This window comes from Carcharhinus amblyrhynchos, chromosome 10 (genome assembly GCF_965287045.1).
Source record: "Carcharhinus amblyrhynchos chromosome 10, sCarAmb.v2.hapA, whole genome shotgun sequence".
NCBI lineage: Eukaryota > Metazoa > Chordata > Chondrichthyes > Carcharhiniformes > Carcharhinidae > Carcharhinus > Carcharhinus amblyrhynchos.
Genome location: NC_137333.1, coordinates 109,100,614 through 109,127,639, shown reverse-complemented (window position 1 = coordinate 109,127,639; position 27,026 = coordinate 109,100,614). Strand labels below are relative to the sequence as shown.

The window sequence follows — 27,026 nt, the reverse complement described above, 5'->3', positions numbered from 1 at the left end:
CTGTCCATTACCCCTCAGCAGCTTTCATTTCTTTGTCAGTCTCCTCTCAGCTAGCTTTTCTCCAAGGAAAACGGTTCCAACCTCTCCAGTCTCCCCACGTAGCGACAGTCCGTTATCCCTGGAATCATTCCTATGGATTTCCTCTGCACTCTTCCCAATGTCTTCACATCCTTCCTCAGATACAGTGCCTGCAATAGGACACAGTCTCCAGATAAGCCACCAGAACACCACTGCTTCACACGCTGTATTCCGATGTCACTGCAGTTTACTACCAGTGAACCTGGTTACTGTGGCTGTCTCTCGAACTCAGAGCCCGTTCTCCATCAATTCTCCCCAGCTGGACCTTGTTCAGTTTCTAATTCTAATCCTTTCACTGAACTCTCTTCCTGGGACAGAGGCCAATATTTCCTGGCCCTACCCACCAGTCAGATCTGCCGCTCCTGCCGAAGGCAACACCATCCTCCCCCCTCCCCCTCCCCCCCAACACCCCGTACACCACCCCCCCCTCACCCACCACCAGCAGAAAACCTGCTGTGGGAGGGGGGTGGGGCGAGGGGAGTGGGTGCAGAATCCCAACTACGTTTTGATTTGATTTATTATTGTCACATGTATTAACATACAGTGAAAAGTATTGTTCCTTGTGCACTATACAGACAATGCATACCATTCATAGAGAAGGAAAGGAGGGAGTGCAGAATGTAGTGTTACAGTCACAGCGAGGGTGTAGAGAAAGATCAACTTAATGCGAGGTAGGTCCATTCAAAAGTCTGACAGCAGCAGGGAAGAAGCTGTTCTTGAGTCGGTCGGTACGTGACCTCAGACATTTGTTTTTTCCTGAAGGAAGAAGGTGGAAGAGAGAATGTCTGGGGTACGTAGGGCTCTTAATTACACTGGCTGCTTTGCGGGAACTGTAGATAGAATCTACTGGCTAGTTTGTGTGATAGATTGGGCTACATTCATGACCTTCTGTAGTGCCTTGCGGTCTTGGGCAGAGCAGGAACCCAGACCAAGCTGTGATACAACCAGAAAGAATGCTTTCTATGGGGCATCCGTAAAAGTTGGTGAGAGTCGTAGCGGACATGCTAAATTTCCTCAGTCTTCTGAGAAAGTAGAGGTGTTGGTGGGGCTTTCTTATCTATAGTGTTGGCATGGGGGGGTGATACCCAGACAAGTTGTTGGTGATCTGGACACGTAAAAACTTGTGTTTTGTTGCTAACTCCTGGTTTCTGGGACTTCCTTGTGTTTTCTTTGGGAAATTTCCTTTCTGCAGCTCCTTTGTCCTGTTCAACTTCTTCAGGCTCAAGGTTACAACTAACTCAAAGGTTATTTCTGTTCCAGGTATCCACCAGTTGCTAGAACATAGAACATTACAGCACAGTACAGGCCCTTCGGCCCTCGATGGTTCCACTGGTCGGCGCAACAATCTAATGACCCTCTAACCTAAACCGTTCCAATGTTATCCATATGCCTATCCACTGACCATTTGAACGCCCTTAAAGTTGGCGAGTCCACAACTGCTGCAGGCAGGGCATTCCACACCCTTACTACCCTCTGAGTAAAGAACCTACCTCTGACATCCGTCCTATAATTACCACCCCTTAATTTAAAGCTATGTCCCCTTGTGTTAGCCTCGTGTTAGTTGCTAGGTAACAACCAGTTTTCATTTAAGCCCTGTTTGCTTTCACATTGCAATCTCTCATTACTGTGCAACCATTATTTGAAACCTCTTAAGGTTAATAGAACATAGAACATTACAGCGCAGAACAGGCCCTTCGGCCCACGATGTTGCGCCGACCAGTTACAAAAACAATGACCCACTAGCCTATACCAATCCCTTTTCGTCCATAAACCTATCCATAGATCTCTTAAACGCCCCCAAACTAGGCGCATTTACAACTGCAGCAGGCAGGGCATTCCAATCCCTCACCACCCTCTGGGTAAAGAACCTACCCCTGACATCCGTCCTGTAGCTACCCCCCCTTAATTTAAAGCCATGCCCCCTCGTGCTAGCTTTCTCCATCCGAGGAAAAAGGCTATCACTATCCACCCTATCTAAACCTCTAATCATCTTATATGTTTCAATAAGGTCCCCTCTTAGCCTCCTTCTTTCCAATGAAAACAACCCTAAATCCCTCAGTCTCTCCTCATAGGACCTCCCCACCATACCAGGCAACATCCTGGTAAACCTCCTCTGCACCCTCTCCAAAGCCTCCACATCCTTCCTGTAATGTGGGGACCAGAACTGCACACAGTACTCCAAGTGCGGCCGCACCAGAGTAGTGTACAGTTGCAACATGACGCTGCGACTCCTAAATTCAATCCCCCTACCAATAAATGCCAAGACACCGTACGCCTTCTTAACAACCTTATCTACTTGATTCCCAACTTTCAGGGATTTATGTACACATACACCTAGATCCCTCTGTTCATCCACACTATTCAAAGTCCTCCCGTTAGCCCTATACTCGACACATCTGTTGCTCCTACCAAAGTGAATTACCTCACACTTCTCCGCATTAAATTCCATCCGCCACCTCTCGGCCCAGCTCTGCAACCTATCTAAGTCTCCCTGCAGACTATGACACCCTTCCTCACAATCTACCACACCTCCGACTTTGGTGTCATCAGCAAATTTACTAATCCACCCAACTATACCCTCATCCAGATCATTAATAAAGATTACAAACAACAGTGGCCCCAAAACAGATCCCTGAGGCACACCACTTGTAACCGAACTCCATGATGAATATTTACCATCAACCACCACCCTCTGTCTCCTATCTGATAGCCAATTCCTGATCCAACTTCCTAGATTACCCTCAATCCCATACATCTGCATTTTCTGCAGAAGCCTACCATGGTGAACCTTATCAAACGCCTTACTAAAATCCATATATACCACGTCAACTGCCTTTCCCCCATCCACCTCTTTGGTCACCTTCTCAAAAAACTCAATAAGGTTAGTAAGGCACGACCTACCTGCTACAAAACCATGCTGACTATTTCTAATCAATTCATTACACTCCAAATATCTATAAATCCTATCCCTAATAATTTTTTCTAAAACCTTGCCCACAACAGAAGTAAGACTCACCGGTCTATAATTCCCGGCAAAGTCTCTGTTCCCCTTCTTAAACAATGGGACAACATTCGCTATCCTCCAATCCTCCGGGACTACACCAGAGACCAATGACGACCTGAAGATCAGAGCCAGAGGCTCTGCAATCACCTCTCTAGCCTCCCAGAGAATCCTGGGGTAGATCCCATCCGGACCAGGGGACTTATCTGTTTTCAGCCCCTCAAGAATATCCAGCACATCCCCCTTATCAACCGTAATACTGTCTATTTTACACCCCTGCAACCCAGTGTCCTCCTCAGCTATATTCATGTCCCCCTGCGTGAACACCGAAGAGAAATATTGGTTCAATGCTTCTCCAATCTCCTCCGGTTCCACACACAACTTCCCTCTGCTGTCTGTAACTGGCCCTAATCTTGCCCTGACCAACCTTCATTTCCCAGCTCATTTCCCAGCACCAAATCCAATATAGCCTCACCTCTAGTTGGCCTATCTACATACTGAGTCAAAAAACCTTCCTGCACGCTTTGTACAAACACTGACCCCTCTAACGAGCTAGAACTATCGCAATTCCAATCAATATTCGTAAAGTTAAAGTCCCCCATAACAATTACCCTATTACTTTCACTCCTAACCAGGATTGTCACCGCAATCCTTTCCTCAACCTCTCTAGAACTTTTAGGAGGTCTATAAAAGACTCCCAACAGGGTGACCTCTCCTCTCCTATTTCTAATCTCCGCCCATACTACCTCAACAGACAAGTCCTCATCAAACTTCCTCTCCGACACTGTGATACAGTCCTTGACTAGCAATGCTACCCCACCCCCCCTTCTACCTTCTTCTCTACTCCGACTAAAGCATTTGTACCCCGGAACCTGCAACAACCATTCCTGACCCTGCTCTATCCATGTCTCTGAAATGGCCACAACATCAAAGTCCCAGGTACTGATCCACGCTGCAAGTTCACCCACTTTATTGCGAATACTCCTCGCATTAAAGTATACGCATTTCAAACCCTGCTCCGCCCCACCCCCACTATGCCGTGCCTTGCATTCCCCAACTATGCCCCCCTCACTTTCACCCCCTCTACTCAGGATCCCACCCCCCCTCCGAATCAGTTTAAACCTCCCTGCATAGCCTTTGCAAATTTACCCCCCCAGGATATTGATTCCCCTCTGGTTCAGGTGTAGACCATCACACTTATAGAGGTCCCACCTTCCCCAGAATGAGCCCCAATTGCTCAAGTACCTGAACCCCTCCCTCCTGCACCATCCCCTCAGCCACGAGTTCAAACTTTCCCTCTCTCTATTCCTCTCTAAACTATCCCGTGGCACAGGCAAGAGTCCGGATATAACTACTCTTCCAGACTTGGCCTTTAGTTTCCACCCCAACTCCATAAATCTTTGCTTAATATCCCCTTCCCTTAACCTCCCTATGTCATGTGTCCCCACATGAACTATAACTTGGGGTTGATCTCCCTCTCCCCTAAGAGTCCTGAATACCCTGTCCGATACATCCCGGACCCCAGCCCCTGGTAGGCAACACACCAGCCCAGAGTCCCTACCCTTACCTCCGACTCTCCTATCCGTCCCCATAACTGTGGAGTCCCCAGTCACGAAGCCCAATCTCTTACCCCTAACCACCTGAGCTTTTACAATAGGCTCACCCCCAGAGACCTGCTCCCTTTGGCTATCCCCAGTTGATTCCTCCTCAACTGTAGCCTCCAGGACCGAAAACCTATTTTGGAGGGGAACAGCCCCAGGGGATTGTCCCCCCAACTGCTTCTTTCCCCTCTTCCTGGCAGTGACCCAAGACTTATTTCTAGGAGTGACTATCTCCTTATAACTCCTATCTATGTCCTCCTCCACTTCCCGAATTATGCGGAGTTCCTCTAATTCCACCTCCAGCTCCTTTACACGCTCCTCCAGAAACTGCAATCTATCACACTTCCTACAAGTAAAATCACCTGAAACACTACTGGAGTCCCTCACTACATACATCCCACAGGAGATGCAGCTTACAGCCTGAACTGCCATCCCTGAATCAATTACCAGCAGAAAAATAAAAATATATAAAAAAACTTCCCACACACTTGTAATTAGGTTAGAGGAGGTGGAAGGGTGGGATTCTCTACCAGTGTAGAGAATCGGGTATCCTCTCTGCACTAATTTATAGGGTTAGGGGCACGAGAAAAAAAAACTACAACTACCGGTAAGCGTCTTAGTGACGACTTCCGGTTTCTAACTAATTTAAAAAAAACCGCCGAAACTCGCGACTTAGTACTAGAAATAAAAAGTTAAACGGTATAAACAGAAAAATGTACCTTGTTTTTGCCTCCTCACACGCCCAAAAATCGCTGCCTCTCGACTCTGCTCCACAGGAACAATGAGTACAGGTAATGTACAGGTTCAGTTGGCAGTTAGGAAGGCAAATGCAATGTTAGCATTCATGTCAAGAGGGCTAGAATACAAGAGCAGGGATGGACCTCTGAGGCTGTATAAGGTTCTGGTCAGACTCCATTTGGAGTATTGTGAGCAGTTTTGGGGCCCCGTATCTAAGGAAGGATGTGCTGGCCTTGGAAAGGGTCCAGAGAAAGTTCACAAGGATGATGCCTGGAATGAAGAGCTTGTCTTATGAGAAATGGTTGAGGACTCTGGGTCTGTACTCGTTGGAGTTTAGAATGATGAGGGGGGATCTTATTGAAACTTACAGGATACTGCGAGACCCTGGATAGAGTGGATGTGGAGAGGATGTTTCCACTAGTAGGAAAAACTAGAACCAGAGAGGGCACAACCTCAGGCTAAAGGGACAATCCTTTAAAACAGATAATGAGGAATTTCTTCAGCCAGAGAGTGGGGAATCTGTGGAACTCTTTGCCACAGAAGGCTGTGGAGGGCAGGTCATTGAGTGTCTTTAAGACAGAGATAGATAGGTTCTCGATTAATAAGGGGGTCAGGGGTTATGGGGAAAAGGCAGGAGAATGGGGATGAGAAAAATATCAGCCATGATTGAATGGTGGAGCAGATTTGATGGGCCGAGTGGCCTCATTCTGCTCCTATGTTTTATGGTCCTATCAAAACCAAACTGAAGTCATTAACCGGTTCAAATAAGAAACACAAAATTAAACTTAGTTAAATTTAGATCTTACTTCTAAAACCCACAAATACAAATATAAATTATTGAAAACTACCTCAATTTCCTGACTAAACCCATGTACAACACATTAACAACATTCCCTGTTATCATGTCAGAAAACTCCAGCAAAATAACTAACCATGGACTTTCCCTTCGTGAAGCCTTGCTGGCTTTTCTTAATTATCCCAAGTGACTATTGTCCCAAATTACATCTTCCAGAAGTTTCCCTGCCACTGAAGTCAAACTGATTGATCTGTAGTTGCTGGTTTTATCCTTGCATCCCATTTTGAGCAAGAGTGTAACATTCCCAACCCTCCGGTTTTCCGGCACCATCCCTGTGCCTGAGAAAGATTATCCCCAGCACCGCTGCAATTTCCATCCCCATATTGTATTCCGTATTCTTGGATACACCTCACCTGCTGCTGGAGCCTTCTCCATTTGATGAAAGTTAGTTTTCTGTACACCTTCTCCTTCTCAGTTGTAAATTCCTCGATTGTACCAGTCACCTCCTCTCTCACTCCATCCTGGGAAGCACCTTCTGTCTTTGTAAACATTTTCTATGTTTCAGTAAAATCACTTCTCAGTCTTCTGAACCCCAGAGAATATAGAACCAAGTAACTGAGTCCCTCATCATCATCTTCCCCATGCCAGGAACCAATCGAGTTAACTTAACTGCATTGCCCCATCTCATTCTTCCCCCTTTCTGTTTCCTTATCCATTTTGCTTTTAGGGAGGTCTTGCTGCAGCTGTATAGGGCATTGGTGAGGCCGCAGCTGGAGTACTGTGTGCAGTTTTGGGCGCCGCACCTGCGCAAGGATATTTTGGCCTTAGAGGGTGTGCAGAGGAGGTTTACTAGGCTGATGCCGGAGTTGAGGGGGTTGAGCTATGAGGAGAGGCTGAATAAACTGGGCTTGTACTCGTTAGAGTTGAGAAGAATGAGGGGAGATCTCATTGAGACGTATAAGATGATGAATGGGATGGATAGGATAGAGGTGGAGAGACTCGTCCCACTCAAAAAAGACAGTAGGACTAGGGGGCACAGCCTCAAGATAAAGGGGGGGCGGTCTAGAACGGAGTTGAGGAGGAACTTCTTCACTCAAAGGGTGGTGAATCTCTGGAATTCTCTGCCCGTTGAAGTGGTGGAGGCTGCCTCGCTAAATATTTTTAAGACGCGGGTTGATGGGTTTTTGATAAGAGAGGGGATTAAGGGTTCTGGGGAGAGGGCGGGAAAGTGGAACTGAGCCACAACAGATCAGCCATGATCTTATTGAATGGCGGGGCAGGCTCGAAGGGCTAGATGGCCTACTCCTGCTCCTATTTCTTATGTTCTTATGTTCTCATCTCAACTCTGTGACCGTCATTGGTGTTTTCCATTCATACTCTCCATCTGTCTCTCCCTCTCTCCCCATCCCCCTCTCTCCCTCTCTCCCCATCTCCCCCCCCTTTCCTCCTCTCCCCCCCTCTCTCTTCCCCCCTCTCCCCCCCCTCCCCCTCTCTCTCCCCCTCTCTCCCCCTCTCTCTCCCTCCCTCTTTCACCTGAATCTCAATGTGATTTTATTGGTTATTAATTGATTTTTGGTTGTAGTTTATGCTAAGGATGGGGGCAGTCCTCCCAACGTTGCCACAGTGACAGTTTCCATCCGGATCCAAGATGAAAATGATAACCTGCCAACGTTTGAGAAGGATGTTTATGAGCTGCAAGTCCCAGAAAACCAGGAGCCAGTGTCGCTCTTCACAGCCAAGGCCACAGATCGAGACGCAGGAGAAAATGGCAGAGTGGAATATCAGATCATTGGTAAGATAATGCATTTGTGTTGATGACAACCATTGTGTGGCAGGACTGTGAGTGTGTCTGTGTGTGTGTGTCTGTGTGTGTTTCTGTGTGTGTGTGTCAGCGTGTGTGGGTCTGTGTGCCAGTGTGTGTGTATGTGTGTGTGTGTGTCAGTGTGTGTGTGTGGGTCTGTGTGCCAGTGTGTGTGTATGTGTCTGTATGTGTGTCAGTGTGTGTGTGTGTGGGTCTGTGTGTGTGTGTGTATGTGTCTGTGTGTGTGTAGTGTGTGTGGGGGTGTGTGTGTGTGTGTGTATGTGTCTGTGTGTGTGTGTGTGTATGTGTCATATATTTGTCAATGTGTAAAATATTTATTTTGTGAAGTGAGTCTCAGTAGAACAACCAGACTTTTAATAAGAACATAAGAACTAGGAGCAGGAGTAGGCCATTCAGCCCCTCGAGCCTGCCCCGCCATTCAATAAGATCATGGCTGATCTTTTTGTGGTTTCAGCTCCACTTACCCACCCGCTCACCATAACCTTTAATTCCTTTACTGTTCAAAAATCTATCTATCCTTGCCTTAAAAACATTCAATGAGGGAGCCTCAACTGCTTCACTGGGCAGGGAATTCCACAGATTCACAACCCTCTGTGTGAAGAAGTTCCTCCTCAACTCAGTCCGAAATGCAGGGGGGTTTAAACTGATTCAGAGGGGGGGTGGGGTCCTGAGTAGCGGGGGTGAAAGTGAGGGGGGCATAGATGGGGACTGCAATGCACGGCATCATGGGGGTGAAGCGGAGCAGGGTTTGAAATGTGTATACTTTAATGCGAGGAGTATTCGCAATAAAGTGGATGAACTTGCAGCGTGGATCAGTACCTGGGACTTTGATGTTGTGGCCATTTCAGAGACATGGATAGAGCAGGGTCAGGAATGGTTGTTGCAGGTTCCAGGGTACAAATGCTTCAGTCGGAGTAGAGAAGAAGGTAGAAGGGGGGGAGGGGTAGCATTATTAGTCAAGGATTGTATCACGGTGTCAGAGAGGAAGTTTGATGAGGACTTGTCTGTTGAGGTAGTATGGGCTGAGGTTAGAAATAGGAGAGGAGAGGTCTGTTGGGAGTCTTTTATAGACCTCCTAAAAGTTCTAGAGAGGTTGAGGAAAGGATTGCGGAGACAATCCTGATTAGGAGTGAAAGTAATAGGGTAATTGTTATGGGGGACTTGAACTTTACTAATATTGACTGGAATTGCTATAGTTCTAGCTCGTTAGAGGGGTCAGTGTTTGTACAAAGCGTGCAGGAAGGTTTCTTGACTCAGTATGTTGACAGGCCAACTAGAAGTGAGGCTATATTGGATTTGGTGCTGGGAAATGAGCCAGACCAGGTGTTAGACTTGGAAGTTGGTGTGCATTTTGGTGATAGTGACCACAATTCGGTTACGTTCACCTTAGTGATGGAAAGGGATAGGCAGGAACCTCGGGTCAGTAGTTTTAGCTGGGGGAAGGGTAATTATGAGGCTATTAGGAGAGAATTAGGAAGCATAGGTTGGACTAGGAGACTACAGGGTCTCGGAATGTCCGAAATGTGGAGTTTTTTCAAGGAGCAGCTACTGCGAGTCCTTGATATGTATGTCCCTGTCAGGCAAGGAGGAATTGGTCGAGCTAGGGAACCGTGGTGCATTAGGAAAGTTGATTCGCTGGTTAAAAAGAAAAAGGAGGCTTATGTCCGGATGAGACTTGAGGGCTCAGATAGTGCACTAGAAAGTTTTAGATTGGCTAGGAGGGAGTTAAAGAGAGAGTTAAGAAGGGCTAAAAGAGGACATGAGAAGACTTTGGCTGATAGGATTAAGGAGAATCCTAAGGCGCTGTATAGATATGTTAAGAACAGAAGGTTGGTTAGGGCAAGATTAGGGCCAGTTAGAGACAGCAGTGGGAATTTATGTGTGGAACCGGAAGAGATTGGAGAGGCATTGAACCAATATTTCTCTTCAGTGTTCACGCAGGGAGACAAAAATGTAGCTGTGGAGAACACTGGGTTACAGGGTTGTAAACTGGACAGTATTGCAGTTGATAAGGATTATGTGCTAGATATTCTTGTGGGTTTGAAAATAGATAAGTCCCCTGGGCCGGACGGGATTTACCCTAGGATTCTCTGGGAGGCAAGGGAGGAGATTGCAGAGTCTCTGGCTCTGATCTTCAGGTCGTCGTTGGTCACCGGTATAGTGCCAGAAGATTGGAGGATAGCGAATGTTGTCCCATTGTTTAAGAAGGGGAACAGAGACTTCCCCGGGAATTATAGACCGGTGAGTCTTACTTCTGTTGTGGGCAAGGTTTTAGAAAAAATTATTAGGGATAGGATTTATAGTTATTTGGAGAGTAATGAATTGATTGGAGATAGTCAGCATGGTTTTGTGAAGGGTAGGTCGTGCCTTACTAACCTTATTGAGTTTTTTGAGAAAGCGACCAAAGAGGTGGATGGGGGTAAGGCAGTTGACGTGGTGTATATGGACTTTAGTAAGGCGTTTGATAAGGTTCACCATGGAAGGCTTCTGCAGAAAATGCAGATGTATGGGATTGAGGGTGATTTAGGAAATTGGATCAGGAATTGGCTGGCGGATAGGAGACAGAGGGTGGTGGTTGATGGTAAGTATTCGACATGGAGTTTAGTTACGAGTGGTGTGCCTCAGGGATCTGTTTTGGGGCCACTGCTGTTTGTAATTTTTATAAATGATCTGGATGAGGGTATAGCTGGGTGGATTAGTAAATTTGCTGATGACACCAAAGTCGGAGGTGTGGTAGATAGTGAGGAAGGGTGTCTTAGTTTACAGGGAGACTTAGACAGGTTGCAGAGCTGGGCCAAGAGGTGGCGGATGGAGTTTAATGCGGAAAAGTGTGAGGTAATTCACTTTGGCAGGAATAACAGATGTGTAGAGTATAGGGCTAACGGCAGGACTCTGAATAGTGTGGATGAACAGAGGGATCTAGGTGTATGTGTACATAGATCCCTGAAAGTTGGGAATCAAGTAGATAGGGTTGTTAAGAAGGCATACGGTGTCTTGGCGTTTATTGGTAGGGGGATTGAATTTAGGAGCCGCAGCGTCATGTTGCAACTGTACAAAACTCTGGTGCGGCCGCACTTGGAGTATTGTGTGCAGTTCTGGTCCCCGCATTATAGGAAGGATGTGGAGGCTTTGGAGAGGGTGTAGAGGAGGTTTACCAGGATGTTGCCTGGTATGGAGGGGAGGTCCTATGAGGAGACACTGAGGGATTTGGGGTTGTTTTCATTAGAAAGAAGGCGGCTACGAGGGGACCTTATTGAAACATATAAGATGATTAGAGGTTTGGATAGGGTGGACAGTGATAGCCTTTTTCCTCGGATGGAGAAAGCTAGCACGAGGGGGCATAGCTTTAAATTAAGGGGTGGTAGTTATAGGACGGATGTCAGGGGTAGGTTCTTTACCCAGAGGGTGGTGAGGGATTGGAATGCCCTGCCTGCTGCAGTTGTAAATGCGCCTAGTTTGGGGGCGTTTAAGAGATCCGTGGATAGGTTTATGGACGAAAAGGGATTGGTTTAGGTTAGAGGGTCATTGTTTTTTAACTGGTCGGCGCAACATCGTGGGCCGAAGGGCCTGTTCTGCGCTGTAATGTTCTGTGTTCTATGAAATCTGCTTCCCCTTATTTTGAGGCCATGCCCCCTAGTTCTAGTTTCTATCTGTTCCCTTCATATTACTTTTATTTCTGTCATGGGACCTGGGCGTCGCTGGCTGGCCAGTGTTTATTGCCCATCCCTCGTTGCCCTTGTTCAGAGGACAGTTGAGAGTCACCCACATTGCTGTGGCTCTGGAGTCACGTGTTAGCCAGAACGGGTAAGGAGGGCAGATTTCCTTCCCTAAAGAACACTAGTGAACCAGATGGATTTTTACAACAATGTAGCAGTTTTATTTATCACTATTGATTATTAACATTTCATTCCAGAATTAATAATTGCATTAAAATAATAAAAATAAAATGAGATATAGCTCAGCCCATGTAACTGGAACATCAGCGCAGAACTCAGGGTCAATCATTCTGACATTATCCCACCTTTTGTGTTCTCTTTTTAAGATCCTATAGCACAGAATCTATAGAATTAGGATCCTAGAGGACATATAATTTATAGAATTGGGATCCACTTCAGCAAGGTGTTCAATAGGGTGCTACATGTAAGGCTTATTGAGAAAGTGAGAGGGCATGGGGTCCAAGGGGACATTGCTTTGTGGATCCAGAACTGGCTTGCCTGCAGAAGGCAGAGAGTGGTTGTGGATGGGTCTTTTTCTGCGTGGAGGTCGGTCACCAGTGGAGTGCCCCAGGGATCTGTTCTTGGACCCTTACTGTTTGTCATTTTCATAAATGACCTGGATGAGGAAGTAGAGGGATGGGTTAGTAAGTTTGCCGACGATACGAAGGTTGGTGGTGTTCTGGATGGCCTGGAGGGATGTCAGAAGTTGCAGCGTGACATAGATAGGATGCAAGACTGGGTGGAGAAGTGGCAGATGGACTTCAACCCGGATAAATGTGTAGTGGTTTATTTTGGCAGGTCCAATGGGAAGAATGAATATAATACTAAGGATAAGACTCTTAGCAGTGTGGAAGATCAGAAGGATCTCAGGGTCCGGGTCCATAAGACGCTCAAATGGGCCTCGCGGGTGGAGGATGTGGTCAAGAAGGCGTATGGTGTACTGGCCTTCATTAATCGAGGGATTGAGTTTAGGAGTCGGGAGGTAATGCTGCAAGTTAGGTTGAGGGAGCTCGGTTTTTTCTCCTTGGAGAGACGAAGAATGAAGGGTGACCTGATAGAGGTTTATAAAATGTTGAGAGGTATTGATCGGGTGGATTCTCAGAGGCTATTTCCCAGGACTGAAATGGCTGCCACAAGAGGACACAGGTTTAAGGTGCTGGGGAACAGGTACAGAGGAGATGTCAGGGGTAAGTTTTTCACTCAGAGGGTGGTGAGTGAGTGGAATCGGCTGCTGTCGGTGGTGGTGGAGGCAGATTTGATAGGGTCTTTTCAGAGACTTCTGGATGAGTACATGGGACTTAATAGGTAAGCCTAGCAGGTAGCAATATGATTGGTGCAACTTGTGGGCCGAAGGGCCTGTTCGTGCTGTAGTTTTTCTATGTTCTATAGCACCAAATCTGTAGAATTAGCATCCTATAGTACAGAGAATCTATAGAATTAGGACCCTGTAGAATCATAGAGATTTTTGCATGGAAACAGGCCCTGCGGCCCAACTTGTCCATGCCGCCCTTTTTTTAAAACCCCTAAGCTAATCCCAATTGCCCACATTTGGCCCATATCCCTCTATACCCATCGTACCCATGTAACTACCTAAATGCTTTTTCAGAACCAAAATTGTACCCACCTCTACTACTGTCTCTGGCAACTTGTTCCAGACACTCACCACCCTCTGTGAAAATATTGCCCCTCTGGGTCTTTTGTACCTCTCTCCTCTCACCTTAAACCTTTGCCCTCTAGTTTTAGACTCCCCTATCTTTGGGGAAAAGATATTGACTATCTAGCTGATCTGTGCCCCTCATTATTTTATAGACCTCTGTAAGATCACCCCTCAGCCTCCTACACTCCAGAGAAAAAAGTCCCTGTCTATCCAGCCTCTCCTCACAACTCAATCCATCAAGTCCCGGTAGCATCCTAGTAAATCTTTTCTACACTCTTTTTAGTTTAATAATATCCTTTCTATAATAGGGTGACCAGAACTGGACACAGTATTCCAAGTGTGGCCTTACCAATGTCTTGTACAACTTCAACAAGACGTCCCAACTCCTGTATTCAATGTTCTGACCAATGAAACCAAGCATGTTGAATGCCTTCTTCACCACTCTGTCCACCTGTGACTCCACTTTCAAGGAGCTATGAACATGTACCCCTAGATCTCCTTGTTCTTTAACTCTCCCCAACAGCTGACCATTAACTGAGTAAGTCCTGCCCTGGTTCAATCGACCAAAATGCATCACCTCACATTTAGGAACATAGAAACATAGAAAAACCACAGCACAAACAGGCCCTTTTCCCACAAGTTACGCCAAATGTGTCCCTAGCTACTAGGCATACCTATAACCCTCTATCTTACTAAGTTCCCTGTACTTATCCAAAAGTCTCTTAAAAGACTCTATCAAATCCGCCTCCTGTGTATTCTATAGGTTCTGTGCTTTGGATCCTAATTTTACAAATTCTCTGTGCCATAATGGACAGTGAAGAAAGTTATCTCCAATTGCAATGGGATCTTGATCAATTTGGCCAGTGATCTGACGAATGGCAAATGGAGTTTAATTTAGACAAGATCCTATAGCGCAAAATCTATAGAATTGGGATCCTATTGCACTGAATCTATAGAATTAGGATCCTATTGCACTGAATCTATAGAATTAGGATCCTATATATTTAACAAATATTTTTAAAAATGTGATCAAGTGTGTAGATGAGAGCAGTGCAGTTGAGGTAGTTTATATGGATTTTAGCAAGATTCCACATGGGAGACTGAGAAAGTTAAAGCACATGGGATTCAGGGGAATGTGGTGAGAATGGATCCACAACTGGCTTAGTAAGAGATGGTAAAAAGTCTGACAACACCAGGTTTTAGTCCAACCGATTTATTATATATATATATCAGACTTTTTACTGTGTTTACGCCAGTCCAACGCCGGCATTCCCACATCATTAGTAAGAGATCACAGAGAATGTTGATAGAAGGATGTTTGAGTGACCGGAGTCCAGTCGTATACCACACGGTTCAGTGCTGGCACCCTGACTGTGTGTTATAAATGATGTAGATGAAATGTGCGGGGGAGGGGGGGAATGGTAACAAGTTTGCGGGTGGTACTAAGATTGGTCGGGTGGTTAATAATGAAGAAGGTGGTCGGAGGTTACAAGATGGTATAGATGGGCTGGTCAGATGGGCAGAGCTGTGGCAGATGATATTAAACCCTGACATGTGAGGTGATGCACTTTAAAAGAAGAAACAAGACAGCGGAGTGTTAATGAATGTCAGGATCTTGGGGTAATTATTCACAGATCCCTGATGTTGGCAGAGCAGATGAATAGGATAGTTAAGGCAAATGGGACATTTGCTTTTATCAGTCATGGCATAGAGTATAAGAACAAGGAGGAGTACTGTGTGCAGTTCTGGTCACCTCACTATCGGAAGGATGTGATTGCAGTGGAGGTGGGTACAGAGGCGATTCACCAGGAAGTTTACTGGGACGGAGTGTTTGAGCTATAAAGAGAGACTGGATAGGCTGGGATTGTTTCCTTCAGAGCAGAGAAGGCTGAGGGGGAACGTGATTGAGGTGTGTAAGATTGAGGGGTATGGACAACGTGAGTAGGAAGCAGTTGTTCCCCTTGTGGGGTCAATCACGAGGGAGCAGAGTTTTAGGGTGAGGGCCAAGAGATTCAGAGTGGATTGGAGAAAACACACGGTTTCACTCAGGGTGGTGGGAATCTGGAATGCACTGCCTGGGAAAATAGTGGAGACCGGGAACTTTACAACCATTTAAAAATATTTGGATGGACACTTGAAATATCATGACATTCAAGAATATTGGACTATCCCTGGGAAAATGGGATTAGTGTGATTTTAGTGGTAGTTCTTGTCGGTGCAGACTCAATGGGCTGAAGGGCCTTTTCTGTGCTGTATGACTTTATTTCTTGATCAAGTCGCCCCTCAGCCTTTTCTGCTTCAATGAAAACAAGCCAAGCCGATCCAATCTCTCTCTTTATATCCCAGGCAGCATCCTGGTGAATCTCCTCTGCAGCCCCTCCAGGGCAATCACATCCTTCCTGTTCATTGTAACAGACGGAAGAGGGTGAATGGCCTTTGCCTGTTGCTGTGTAACAGGTGACGGGGGGTGATGGACTGGGCACTATCCTATCAGCCCGAGATTAGAGAGAGAGGGAAACTCAGTCCAGGGACAGGGTCAAATGAGCATCAGCAGAAGTTGGTGTCTTCAGGTTCTGGAGATGGTTTTTCAGGGAAATAAGGAGGCAGAACACAACCCACAATGTCAATGCGTTTGATGGAAAAACAAAACTTTTGCACTGTTTTGCTCTATTTATTTTCCTGTTGCAGAGGGCGATCCCAGTGGACATTTTAGGATTGACAAGAAGACAGGGCTTTTATTCACAAACAGAGGACTGGACAGGGAATCCATTTCAATCTACACCTTGACCGTTCTGGCCCGAGACCAGGGGACCCCACAACACAGCAGCACAGTAACTGTCTCGATTACAGTGCTCGATATTAATGATAATTCACCCACCTTCATGGATTCTTCATACAACATCGATGTCCCAGAGAATACTGCAGCTGGCACGGTGGTTCTGGAAGTTTCTGCTTCTGACGATGATGAAGGATCTAATGGTGATGTGTTGTATTATTTGAGCAGCGAAGTCCAGGGTATGTTTCACATTGATGAGATGGGAAGGATTAGCACAGTCATGGCCCTGGATCGGGAGAAATTATCCACTTACACATTCCTGGTACAAGCGGTCGACTCTGCTCCCTCTGAGCCCAGGAGTTCCACAACTCGAGTGAGAGTAAACGTGAAGGATGTCAATGATAATTCACCGGTTTTCATCGTGGACCCACTCATTGTAAACATCTCCAAACACATCCCAGTCAATCAGGTGATAGCCACCATGAAGGCCGAGGACAAAGACTTTGGAGCAAACGCCTCCATATTTTACCGATTCTCGACAGTGAGGACGGGATTCAGTATCAATTCCTTCACGGGAGAGATCCGCTTGCTGAGCCCTGCGTCTTCGATGACTCAGAGCGAGCGCACGTTGTTTGTGGTGGCGACAGATCAGGGATCACCACCTCGATCATCCACGGGGGTTGTGATGATCTACCTGAGAGAGGAACAGTACCGGGGCATCCGGTTCCGACGGAGCATCAGCGAGGTCCCTCTGACCGAGAACTCCGCACCAGGTAGGAGAAACACCTCAGCAACAGCTCACTCACTCACTCACTCACTCAGTAACTCACTCACTCAGTAACTCACTCACTCACTCAGTAACTCACTCACTCACTCTAACTCACTCCCTCACTCAGTAACTCACTCACTCACTCACCCAGTAACTCACTCACTCACTCAGTAACTCACTCACTCAGTAACTCACTCACTCAGTAACTCACTCACTCACTCACTCTAACTCACTCACTCACTCAGTAACTCACTCACTCAGTAACTCACTCACTCAGTAACTCACTCACTCACTCACTCTAACTCACTCACTCACTCAGTAACTCACTCACTCAGTAACTCACTCACTCAGTAACTCACTCACTCAGTAACTCACTCACTCACTCACTCAGTAACTCAGTAACTCACTCACTCAGTAACTCACTCACTCACTCAGTAACTCACTCACTCACTCACTCAGTAACTCACTCACTCAGTAACTCACTCACTCACTCAGTAACTCACACACTCACTCACTCACTCACTCAGTAACTCACTCACTCACTCACACTCAGTAACTCACTCACTCACACTCACACAATCACTCACTCGTTCACTCACTCACACACTCACTCATACACTCACTCACTCACACACTCACTGACTCACTCACACATCACTCACTCACTCACTAACTCACACAATCACTCACTCATTCACTCACTCACACTCATTCACACACACATCACACACACTCACTCATTCACACTCACTCGCCCACACACTCACTCACTCACTCACCCACTCACACACACACTCACTCACTCACTCACTCATTCACTCACACACTCATTCACACTCACTCACACATCACTCACTCACTCACACTCTCACTCACACACACACTCTCTCACTCACACACTCACTCACACACTCAGTAACTCACTCACTCACTCACTTGCACTCTCACACACTCTCACTCACACACACTCACCCACACTCACTGAGTCACACTCACTCACTCACTCACACACACACTCACTCACTCACTCACTCATCACTCACACATCACTCACTCACTCACTCACACATCACTCACTCACACTCACTTACACACTCACTCACTCACACACTCACTCACTCACACACTCACTCACACATCACTCACACATCACTCACTCACACTCACTCACACACTCACTCACTCACATACTCACTCACACGCACATTCACTTGCTCACTCATTGACTCACTCGTAATTCACTCACTCACACTCAAAGAAGAAAATTCCAGCACAGGAACAGGCCCTTCGGCCCCTCCAATCCTGCACCGACCATGCTGCCCGACTGAACTAAAACCCTCTCCCCTTCCGGGGACCGTATCCCTCTATTCCCATCTCATTCATGTCCTTGTCAAGACAGCCGTTAAAACTCACTACCGTATCTGCTTCCACTCCCTCCCCTGGCAACGAGTTCCAGGCACCCACCACCCTCTGTGTAAAAAATCTGCCTCGTACATCTCCTTTAAACCTTGCCCCTTGCACCTTAAACCTGTGTCCCCTAGTAATTGACTCTTCCACCCTGGGAAAAGGCTTCTAACTATCCACATACACTCACGCTCACACACTCACTCATTCACTCACTCACTCACCCACATTCACTCACTCACTCACCCACATTCACTCACTCACTCACCCACACAGTCACTCACTCACTCACACTCACTTGCTCACTCACTCATTTATTCACTCACTCAGTCACTCACTCTAACTCACTCGCCGCCCACTCACTCACCCACTCACTCACCCACTCACTCACCCACTCCACCACTCTCCAGTATAATTTAATAAGATAATCAAGGGAGCAGAGCAGGTGGAGAGGTTTATTTGAGCTGGAAGAGATTCTAAAAGCTGAGAATTTACGTGAAACTTGTCTGGAATATTTTTAAAACTTACCTGGAAGATTGAAGGAAGCTGGCGGAGGTTTGACCTGAACCAAATGGAAAGGCTGAGCTGAGTGGGTCCCTACCCTGATCTCATTGAGGAAGATAAAGGTTGTTTTTTTAAATTTCGCAGTGAGGTGAGGTTCTGGAACTCACATGAACTAGTTCGGAAAGAGAGGAGCAAGAGTCAATCTCTCACAAAGGAGAAAGAGACAAAGGGATATAAGGGAGGGTTAAGATGGATGGGTGTTGGGCAGCGTGGGAATTGGCAAACGGAGAGACAGTGTGGAACAGAAATCCTGGCACAGAATAGATGGGTTATGGAGTCAGAGAGGTTTACAGCATGGAAACAGGCCATTCGGCCCAACTTGTCCATGCCGCTCTTTTTTTTAAAAATCCCGAAGCTAATCCCAGTTGCCCACGTTTGGCCCATATCCCTCTATACCCATCGTACCCGTGTAACCATCTAAATGCTTTTTAAAAGATAAAATTGTACCTGTCTCTACTACTACCTCTGGCAGCTTGTTCCAGACACTCACCACCCTCTGTGTGAAAAAATTGCTCCTCTGGACACTTTTGTATCTCTCCCCTCTCACCTTAAACCCATACCCTCTACTTTTAGATCCCCTACCTTTGGAAAAATTAGAGGCTTAAATTGGAAAGGGGTTTTCTCAGGGAAATGTACAGAAGAAATGTGGCAAATTTTCAAGGAATATTTGTCTGGAGTTCTGCATAGCAACGTTCCAATGAGACAGGGAAGTTATGGTGGGCTAAAGGAACTGTGGTGCACGAAAGCTGTAATAAATCTAATCAAGAAGAGAAGAAAAGCTTACAAAAGGTTCAGAGAGCTGGGTAATGTTAGAGATCTAGAAGAGTATACGGCTAGTAGGAAGAAACTTAAGAAGGAAGCTAGGAGAGCCAGAAGGGGTCATGAGAAGGCCTTGGCAGGCAGGATTACGGAAAACCCCAAGGTGTTCTACAAGTATGTGAAGAGCAAGAGGATAAAACATGAAGAAATAGGACCTATCAGGTGTGACGGTGGGAAAGTTTGTATGGAACCAGTAGAAATAGCAGAGATACTTAATGAATACTTTACTTCAGTATTCACAGTGGAAAAGGATCTTGGTGGTTGTAGTGCAGACTTGCAGCGACTGAAAAGCTTGAGCATGTAGATATTAAGAAAGAGGATGTGTTGGAGCTTTTGCAAAGCATCAAGATAGATAACTCGCCGGGACCGGATGGGATGTACCCCAGGCTACTGTGGGAGGCGAGGGAGGACATTGCTGGGCCTCTGGCGATGATCTTTGCGTCATCAACGGAGACAGGAGAGGTTCCAGAGGATTGGAGGATAGCGGATGTTGTTCCTTTATTCAAGAAAGGGAGTAGAGATAGCCCTGGAAATTATAGACCAGTGAGTCTAACCTCAGCGGTTGGAAAGTTGATGGAGAAGATCCTGAGAGGCAGGATTTGTGAACATTTGGAGACGTATAGTATGATTAAGAATAGTCAGCACGGCTTTGTCAAAGGCAGATCATGCCTTACGAGCCTGATTGAATTTTTTGAGAATGTGTCTAAACACATTGATGAAGGAAGAGCAGTAGATGTGGTTTATATGGACTTCAGCAAGGCATTTGATAAGGTGCCCCACACAAGGCTTATTGAGAAAGTGAGGGGGCATGGGATCCAAGGGGACATTGCCTTGTGGATCCAGAACTGGCTTGCCTGCAGAAGGCAGAGAGTGGTTGTAGATGGGTCATATTCTGCATGGAGGTCGGTCACCAGTGGAGTGCCCCAGGGATCTGTTCTAGGACTCTTACTCTTTGTGATTTTTATAAATGACCTGCATGAGGAAGTGGAGGGATGGGTTGGTAAGTTTGCTAATGACACAAAGGTTGACGATGTTGTGGGTAGTCTGGAGGGATGTCAGAAGTTGCAGCGAGACATTGATGGGATGCAAAACTGGGCGGAGAAGTGGCAGATGGACTTCAACCCAGATAAATGTGTAGTGGTTCATTTTGTCAGGTCTGATAGGATGGCAGAATATAATATTAATGGTGGGACTCTTGGCAGTGTGGAAGATCAGAAGGATCTTGGGGTCCAGGCCCATAGGATGCTCAAATCGGCCTCGCAGGTAGAGGATGTGGTTAAGAAGGTGTATGGTGTCCTGGCCTTCATCAGTCGAGGAATTGAGTTTAGGAGTCGGGAGGTAATGCTGCAACTCTATAGGACCCTGGTCAGACCCCACTTGGAGTACTGTGCGCAGTTCTGGTCACCTCATTACAGGAAGGATGTGGAAGCTATTGAAAGGGTGCAGAGGAGATTTACAAGGATGTTGCCTGGATTGGGAGGTATGCCTTATGAAGATAGGTTGAGGGAGCTCGGTCTTTTCTCCCTGGAGAGATGAAGGTTGAGAGGCGACCTGATAGAGGTTTATAAGATGTTGAGAGGAATAGATAGGGTGGATTCTCAGAGGCTATTTCCCAGGGCTAAAATGGTCACTACGAGAGGACACAGGTTTAAGGTGCTGGGTAGCAGGTACAGAGGAGATGTCAGGGGTAAGTTTTTCACTCAGAGGGTGGTGGGTGAGTGGAATCGGCTGCCGTCGGTGGTGGTGGAGGCAGATTCGATAGGGTCTTTTAAGAGACTTTTGGATAAGTACCTGGAACTTCGGAAGCTAGAGGGTTATAGGTAAGCCTAGTAGGTAGGGACATGTTCAGCGCAACTTGTGGGCCGAAGGGCCTGTTTGTGCTGTAGTTTGTCTATGTTTCTATGATATTGACTATCTAGCTGATCTGTGCCCCTCATTATTTTATAGACCTCTATAAGGTCACCCCTCAGCCTCCTACACTCCAGAGAAAAAAAGGCCCAGACTATCCAATCTCTCCTTGTAACTCAATCCATCAAGTCCCGGTGGCATCCTAGTAAATCTTTTCTGCGCTCTTTCTAGTTTAATAATATCCTTTCTATAATAGGGTGACCAGAACTGGACACAGTATTCCAAGTGTGGCCTTACCAATGTCTTGTACAACTTCAACAAGACATCCCAACTCCTGTATTCAATGTTCTGACCAATGAAACCAAGCATGGGTGAAGGTTCCCCCCACCCCCGACTGCGCTGTGGGCTGGATGTTGTTTGATTTGAAGGTTTGATTCTCTGGGGTCCCAGTTGTATTAATGCAGTGTTCCCGTTACTGCAGGAACATCGGTTGTGAAGATACAGGCCCAGCATCCCGATGGCTCACACCGAGGAATCCTTTACAGCATCTTCAGTGGCAACGAAGACGGAGCCTTCACCATCCGCTCAAACACAGGTAGAGGGGCTGGGAGACACACATCCCCTCACAGACACCCTCACACTCACCCTCACAGTCACACTTACCCTCACACTTACCCTCACACTCACCCTCACACACACCCTCACACTTACACTCACACTTACCCTCATCCTCACGCTCACCCTCAAGCTCACCCTCACGCTCACCCTCACACTCACCCTCACACTGGAGGGTGGGGGGGTGACAACAGCCCCTCTCAGAAAGCCCTTACACCCCCACACTGTATCAAGGAGCAAGTGTGAGGTTATCCACTTTGGTAGAAATAATAGTAGGAGGGATTACTATTTAAAGGGTGAAAAGCTGCAGCATGCTACGGTGCAGAGGGACCTGGGGGTCCTTGTGCATGAGTCGCAAAAACCCAGTCTGCAGGTGCAGCAGGTGGTCAAGAAGGTCTTATGAGGAAAGGCTGAGGGACTTGAGGTTATTTTCATTAGAAAGAAGAAGGTTACGAGGTGACTTAATTGAGGCGTACAAGATGATCAGAGGGTTAGATAGGATGGACAGTGAGAGCCTTTTTCCTCGGATGGTGATGGCTAACACGAGGGGACATAGCTTTAAATTAAGGGGTGGTAATTATAGGGCGGATGTCAGAGGTAGGTTCTTTACTCAGAGGGTAGTAAGGGCATGGAATGCCCTGCCTGCAACAGTTGTGGACTCGCCAACTTTAAGGGCGTTCAAATGGTCAGTGGATAGGCATATGGATAACATTGGAATAGTTTAGGTTAGAGGGTCATTAGATTGGTTCCACTGGTCGGCGCAACATCGAGGGCCGAAGGGCCTGTACTGCGCTGGAATGTTCTATGTTCTATGAGGGAGTGCCGCACTGTCAGAGGGTCAGTGCTGAGGGAGCGCCGCACTGTCAGAGGGTCAGTGCTGAGGGAGCACCGAACTGTCAGAGGGTCAGTGCTGAGGGAGCGCCGCACTGTCAGAGGGTCAGTGCTGAGGGAGCGCCGAGTGTTGAAATCTGTGTTAACGATTCCAAGGCCTCAGTCTGTGGAGGGACACCGTTGTTCTCCTCAATATTCTTTGAATAATTTATTTGTCAAGGTGCAATAAGGTTTTGTATGGATTCCATCACAGTTTCTGGATTCTTGCTTTGCACAAATCGGTCTCTGTTATTCACAAAAACAAATGCTGCACTTCAGGGGAATTAATTAATTGCCTGCTAAATTTAACCCAAACATTCACCCTAAACCTAAACCCAAATGCTAACCCAAACGCGAACCCTAACGCTAACCCTAAACCCTAACCCTAAAGCCTAACTCTAAACCTAACCCTAACCCTAAACCCTAAACCGGAAACCCTAACCCTAAACCCTAACCCTAAACCCTAACCCTAAACCCTAAACCTGAAACCCTAAGCCTAAACCCTAACCCGAACCCTAAACGCTAACCCTAACCCTAAACGCTAACGCTAACCCTAAACCTAACCCTAATGCAAACCTAACCCTAACCCTAAACTCTAACCCTAAACTCTAACCCTAAACCCTAACCCTAACCCTAAACCCTAACCCGAACTCTAACCCTAAACCCTAACCCTAAACCCTAACCCTAAACCCTAACCCTAAACCCTAACCCGAACTCTAACCCTAAACCCTAACCCTAAACCTAAACCCTAACCCTAAACCCTAACCCTAAACCCTAACCCTAACCCTAAACTCTAACCCTAACTCTAACCCTAAACCCTAACCCTAACCCTAACCCTAAACTCTAACCCTAAACCCTAACCCTAACCCTAACCCTAACCCTAAACTCTAACCCTAAACCCTAACCCTAACCCTAACTCTAACTCTAACCCTAAACCCTAACCCTAACCCTAAACCTAAACCCTAACCCTAACCCTAACCCTAAACTCTAACCCTAAACCCTAACCCTAACCTTTAACCCTAATGCAGATCAGTTTGGGATGTTTTCCGGTAGAATTGTCAGTGATATTCCCAGGTTGTGTTGAACACACTCACTGATGGCCTCTGTCCTGCCCCCAGGTGATATCTCTGTGAAGAGTTCCTCAGGACTGGACTATGAACAAACCCCCAAGTTGCGACTGGTGATTAAAGCAGAATCTCCTTCCTCCTTTGTATTCACTGCCGTCACACTCAGTCTTCATGACGTCAATGACAATCTGCCACATTTTCAGCTGCAGAATTACGTGGCTTTTATTTGGGAAGCTCAGGGTTATAACACTCCGATCATGCAGGTAAGACAAAGCGAGACTCCAGGGAATCTTCAATGGACAGGTCACTAATTCATCTGGACCAAACTCTGAATGTGCAGAGCTATCCAGGATTCCATATCACCACATAGAGGCAGCGTGTGTATCAACCTGTGATCACAAAAAACAACAACAGACACAAAGCCCCAAACTCACTCGAGGCAGGGCAGTGGGCAGGTTCCTCCCTCATGGAGATATCTGTACACTGACACGTGTCTCTCAGACCCCTCTCTCTCTCTCTGTCTCTCACGGTGATATCTGTACACTGACTGGTGTCTCTCAGACCCCTCTCTCTCTCTCTCTCTCTCTCAGGGAGGTATCTGTACACTGACACGTGTCTCAGACCCCTCTCTCTCTCTCAGGGAGATATCTGTACACTGACTGGTGTCTCTCAGACCCCTCTCTCTCTCTCTGTCTCTCAGGGTGATATCTGTACACTGACTGGTGTCTCTCAGACCCCTCTCTCTCTCTCTCTCTCTCTCAGGGAGATATCTGTACACTGACTGGTGTCTCTCAGTCCTCTCTCTCTCAGGGAGATATCTGTACACTGACTGGTGTCTCTCAGACCCCTCTCTCTCTCTCTCTGAGGGAGATATGTCAGGAAGGCGAATGGGATGCTGGCCTTCATAGCGAGGGGGATTGAATATAAAAGTAGGGAGGTCTTGCTGCAGCTGTATAGGGCATTGGTGAGGCCGCAGCTGGGGTACTGTGTGCAGTTTTGGGCGCCGCACCTGCGCAAGGATATTTTGGCCCTGGAGGGAGTGCAGAGGAGGTTTACTAGGCTGATACCGGAGTTGAGGGGATTGAGCTATGAGGAGAGGCTGAATAAACTAGGCTTGTACTCGTTAGAGTTTAGAAGAATGAGGGGAGATCTCATTGAGACGTATAAGATGATGAATGGGATGGATAGGATAGAGGTGGAGAGGCTCTTCCCGCTCAGAAAGGACAGTAGGACTAGGGGGCACAGCCTCAAGATAAAGGGGAGGCGGTTTAGAACGGAGTTGAGGAGGAACTTCTTCACTCAAAGGGTGGTGAATCTCTGGAATTCTCTGCCCGTTGAAGTGGTGGAGGCTGCCTCGCTAAATATTTTTAAGAAGCGGGTTGATGGGTTCTTGATAAGAGAGGGGATTAAGGGTTATGGGGAGAGGGCGGGAAAGTGGAACTGAGCCACAACAGATCAGCCATGATCTTATTGAATGGCGGGGCAGGCTCGAAGGGCTAGATGGCCTACTCCTGCTCCTATTTCTTATGTTCTTATGTTCTTATGATATCTGTACACTGACTGGTGTCTCTCAGTCCCCTCTCTCTTTCAGGAGATATCTGTACACTGACTGGCGTCTCTCAGTCCCCTCTCTCTCTCTCTCAGGGAGATATCTGTACACTGACTGGTGTCTCTCAGTCCCCTCTCTCTCTCTCAGGGAGATATCTGTAAGAACATAAGAACATAAGAACATAAGAAATAGGAGCAGGAGTAGGCCATCTGGCCCTTCGAGCCTGCCCCGCCATTCAATAAGATCATGGCTGATCTGTCGTGGCTCAGTTCCACTTTCCCGCCCTCTCCCCATAACCCTTAATCCCCTCTCTTATCAAGAACCCATCAACCAGCTTCTTAAAAATATTTAGCGAGGCAGCCTCCACCACTTCAACGGGCAGAGAATTCCAGAGATTCACCACCCTTTGAGTGAAGAAGTTCCTCCTCAACTCCGTTCTAAACCGCCCCCACTTTATCTTGAGGCTGTGCCCCCTAGTCCTACTGTCTTTTTTGAGCGGGAAGAGTCTCTCCACCTCTATCCTATCCATCCCATTCATCATCTTATACACTGACTGGTATCTCTCAGTCCCCTCTCTCTCTCTCAGGGAGATATCTGTACACTGACTGGTATCTCTCAGTCCCCCCTCTCTCTCAATATCATCAATATCCTCTTTAATTAACAATGACAATGCATAAAATGCCTTGGGATTCTCCTTAATCCTATTCTGCCAAGGACATTTTGTGACCTCTTTTCACCCTCCAAACTCTCTGTTTGAGCTCTTCTCTACTTTCCCTGTATTCTTCAAATGCTTCATCTGTTTTTAGTTGCCTTGACCTGATGTACGCATCTCTTTTTGACTAGACTCTCGATTTCCCTGGTCATCCATAGTTCCTGAATTCTGCCTTTCCTGTCCTTCCTTTTCATAGCCACACACCTGTTCTAGAACATTAAAACTAGAAGCAGGAGTAGGTCACCTGACCCCTTGAGCTGCTCCATCATTCAATAAGAAATCCTATTCTCTGACCAACTGCTCCTTAAATGACTCTCAGATGCCAGATGTGGATTTACCCTCAAACAGCCTCTAAATCCTGCCTAATCTGGTTGTCGTTAACCTTCCCCCAATTTAACACTTTAACCCTAGGACGACACTCATCCTTTTCCATCAGTATCCAAAAGCTTATGGAATTGTGTCACTGTTTACCGCATGTTCCCCATTGCGATCTGGCTGGGCTCATTCCCTAATAGCAGGTCCAGTATCACCCCCTTCTCTAGTGTTCTCCCAGAGGGGAGTGGATCTGTGGAATTCTTTCCTGCAGATGGTTGTAGATGTTGGGTTATTAAGTATACTCAAGAC

General features: G+C 46.8%; 1 protein-coding gene across 1 annotated transcript in view; it reads left to right on the top strand.

Annotated features, from left to right (window-relative positions):
- Nucleotides 1-27,026, top strand: part of LOC145349279 (protocadherin-16-like) — a 330,993-nt gene that overhangs the window by 276,955 nt on the left and 27,012 nt on the right. The window contains exons 13-16 of the mRNA XM_080197793.1: nt 7,797-8,006; nt 16,098-16,958; nt 22,071-22,184; nt 24,193-24,404. Coding sequence (XP_080053919.1) covers nt 7,797-8,006; nt 16,098-16,958; nt 22,071-22,184; nt 24,193-24,404 — 1,397 coding nt within the window. The remainder of the gene's footprint in view (nt 1-7,796; nt 8,007-16,097; nt 16,959-22,070; nt 22,185-24,192; nt 24,405-27,026) is intronic.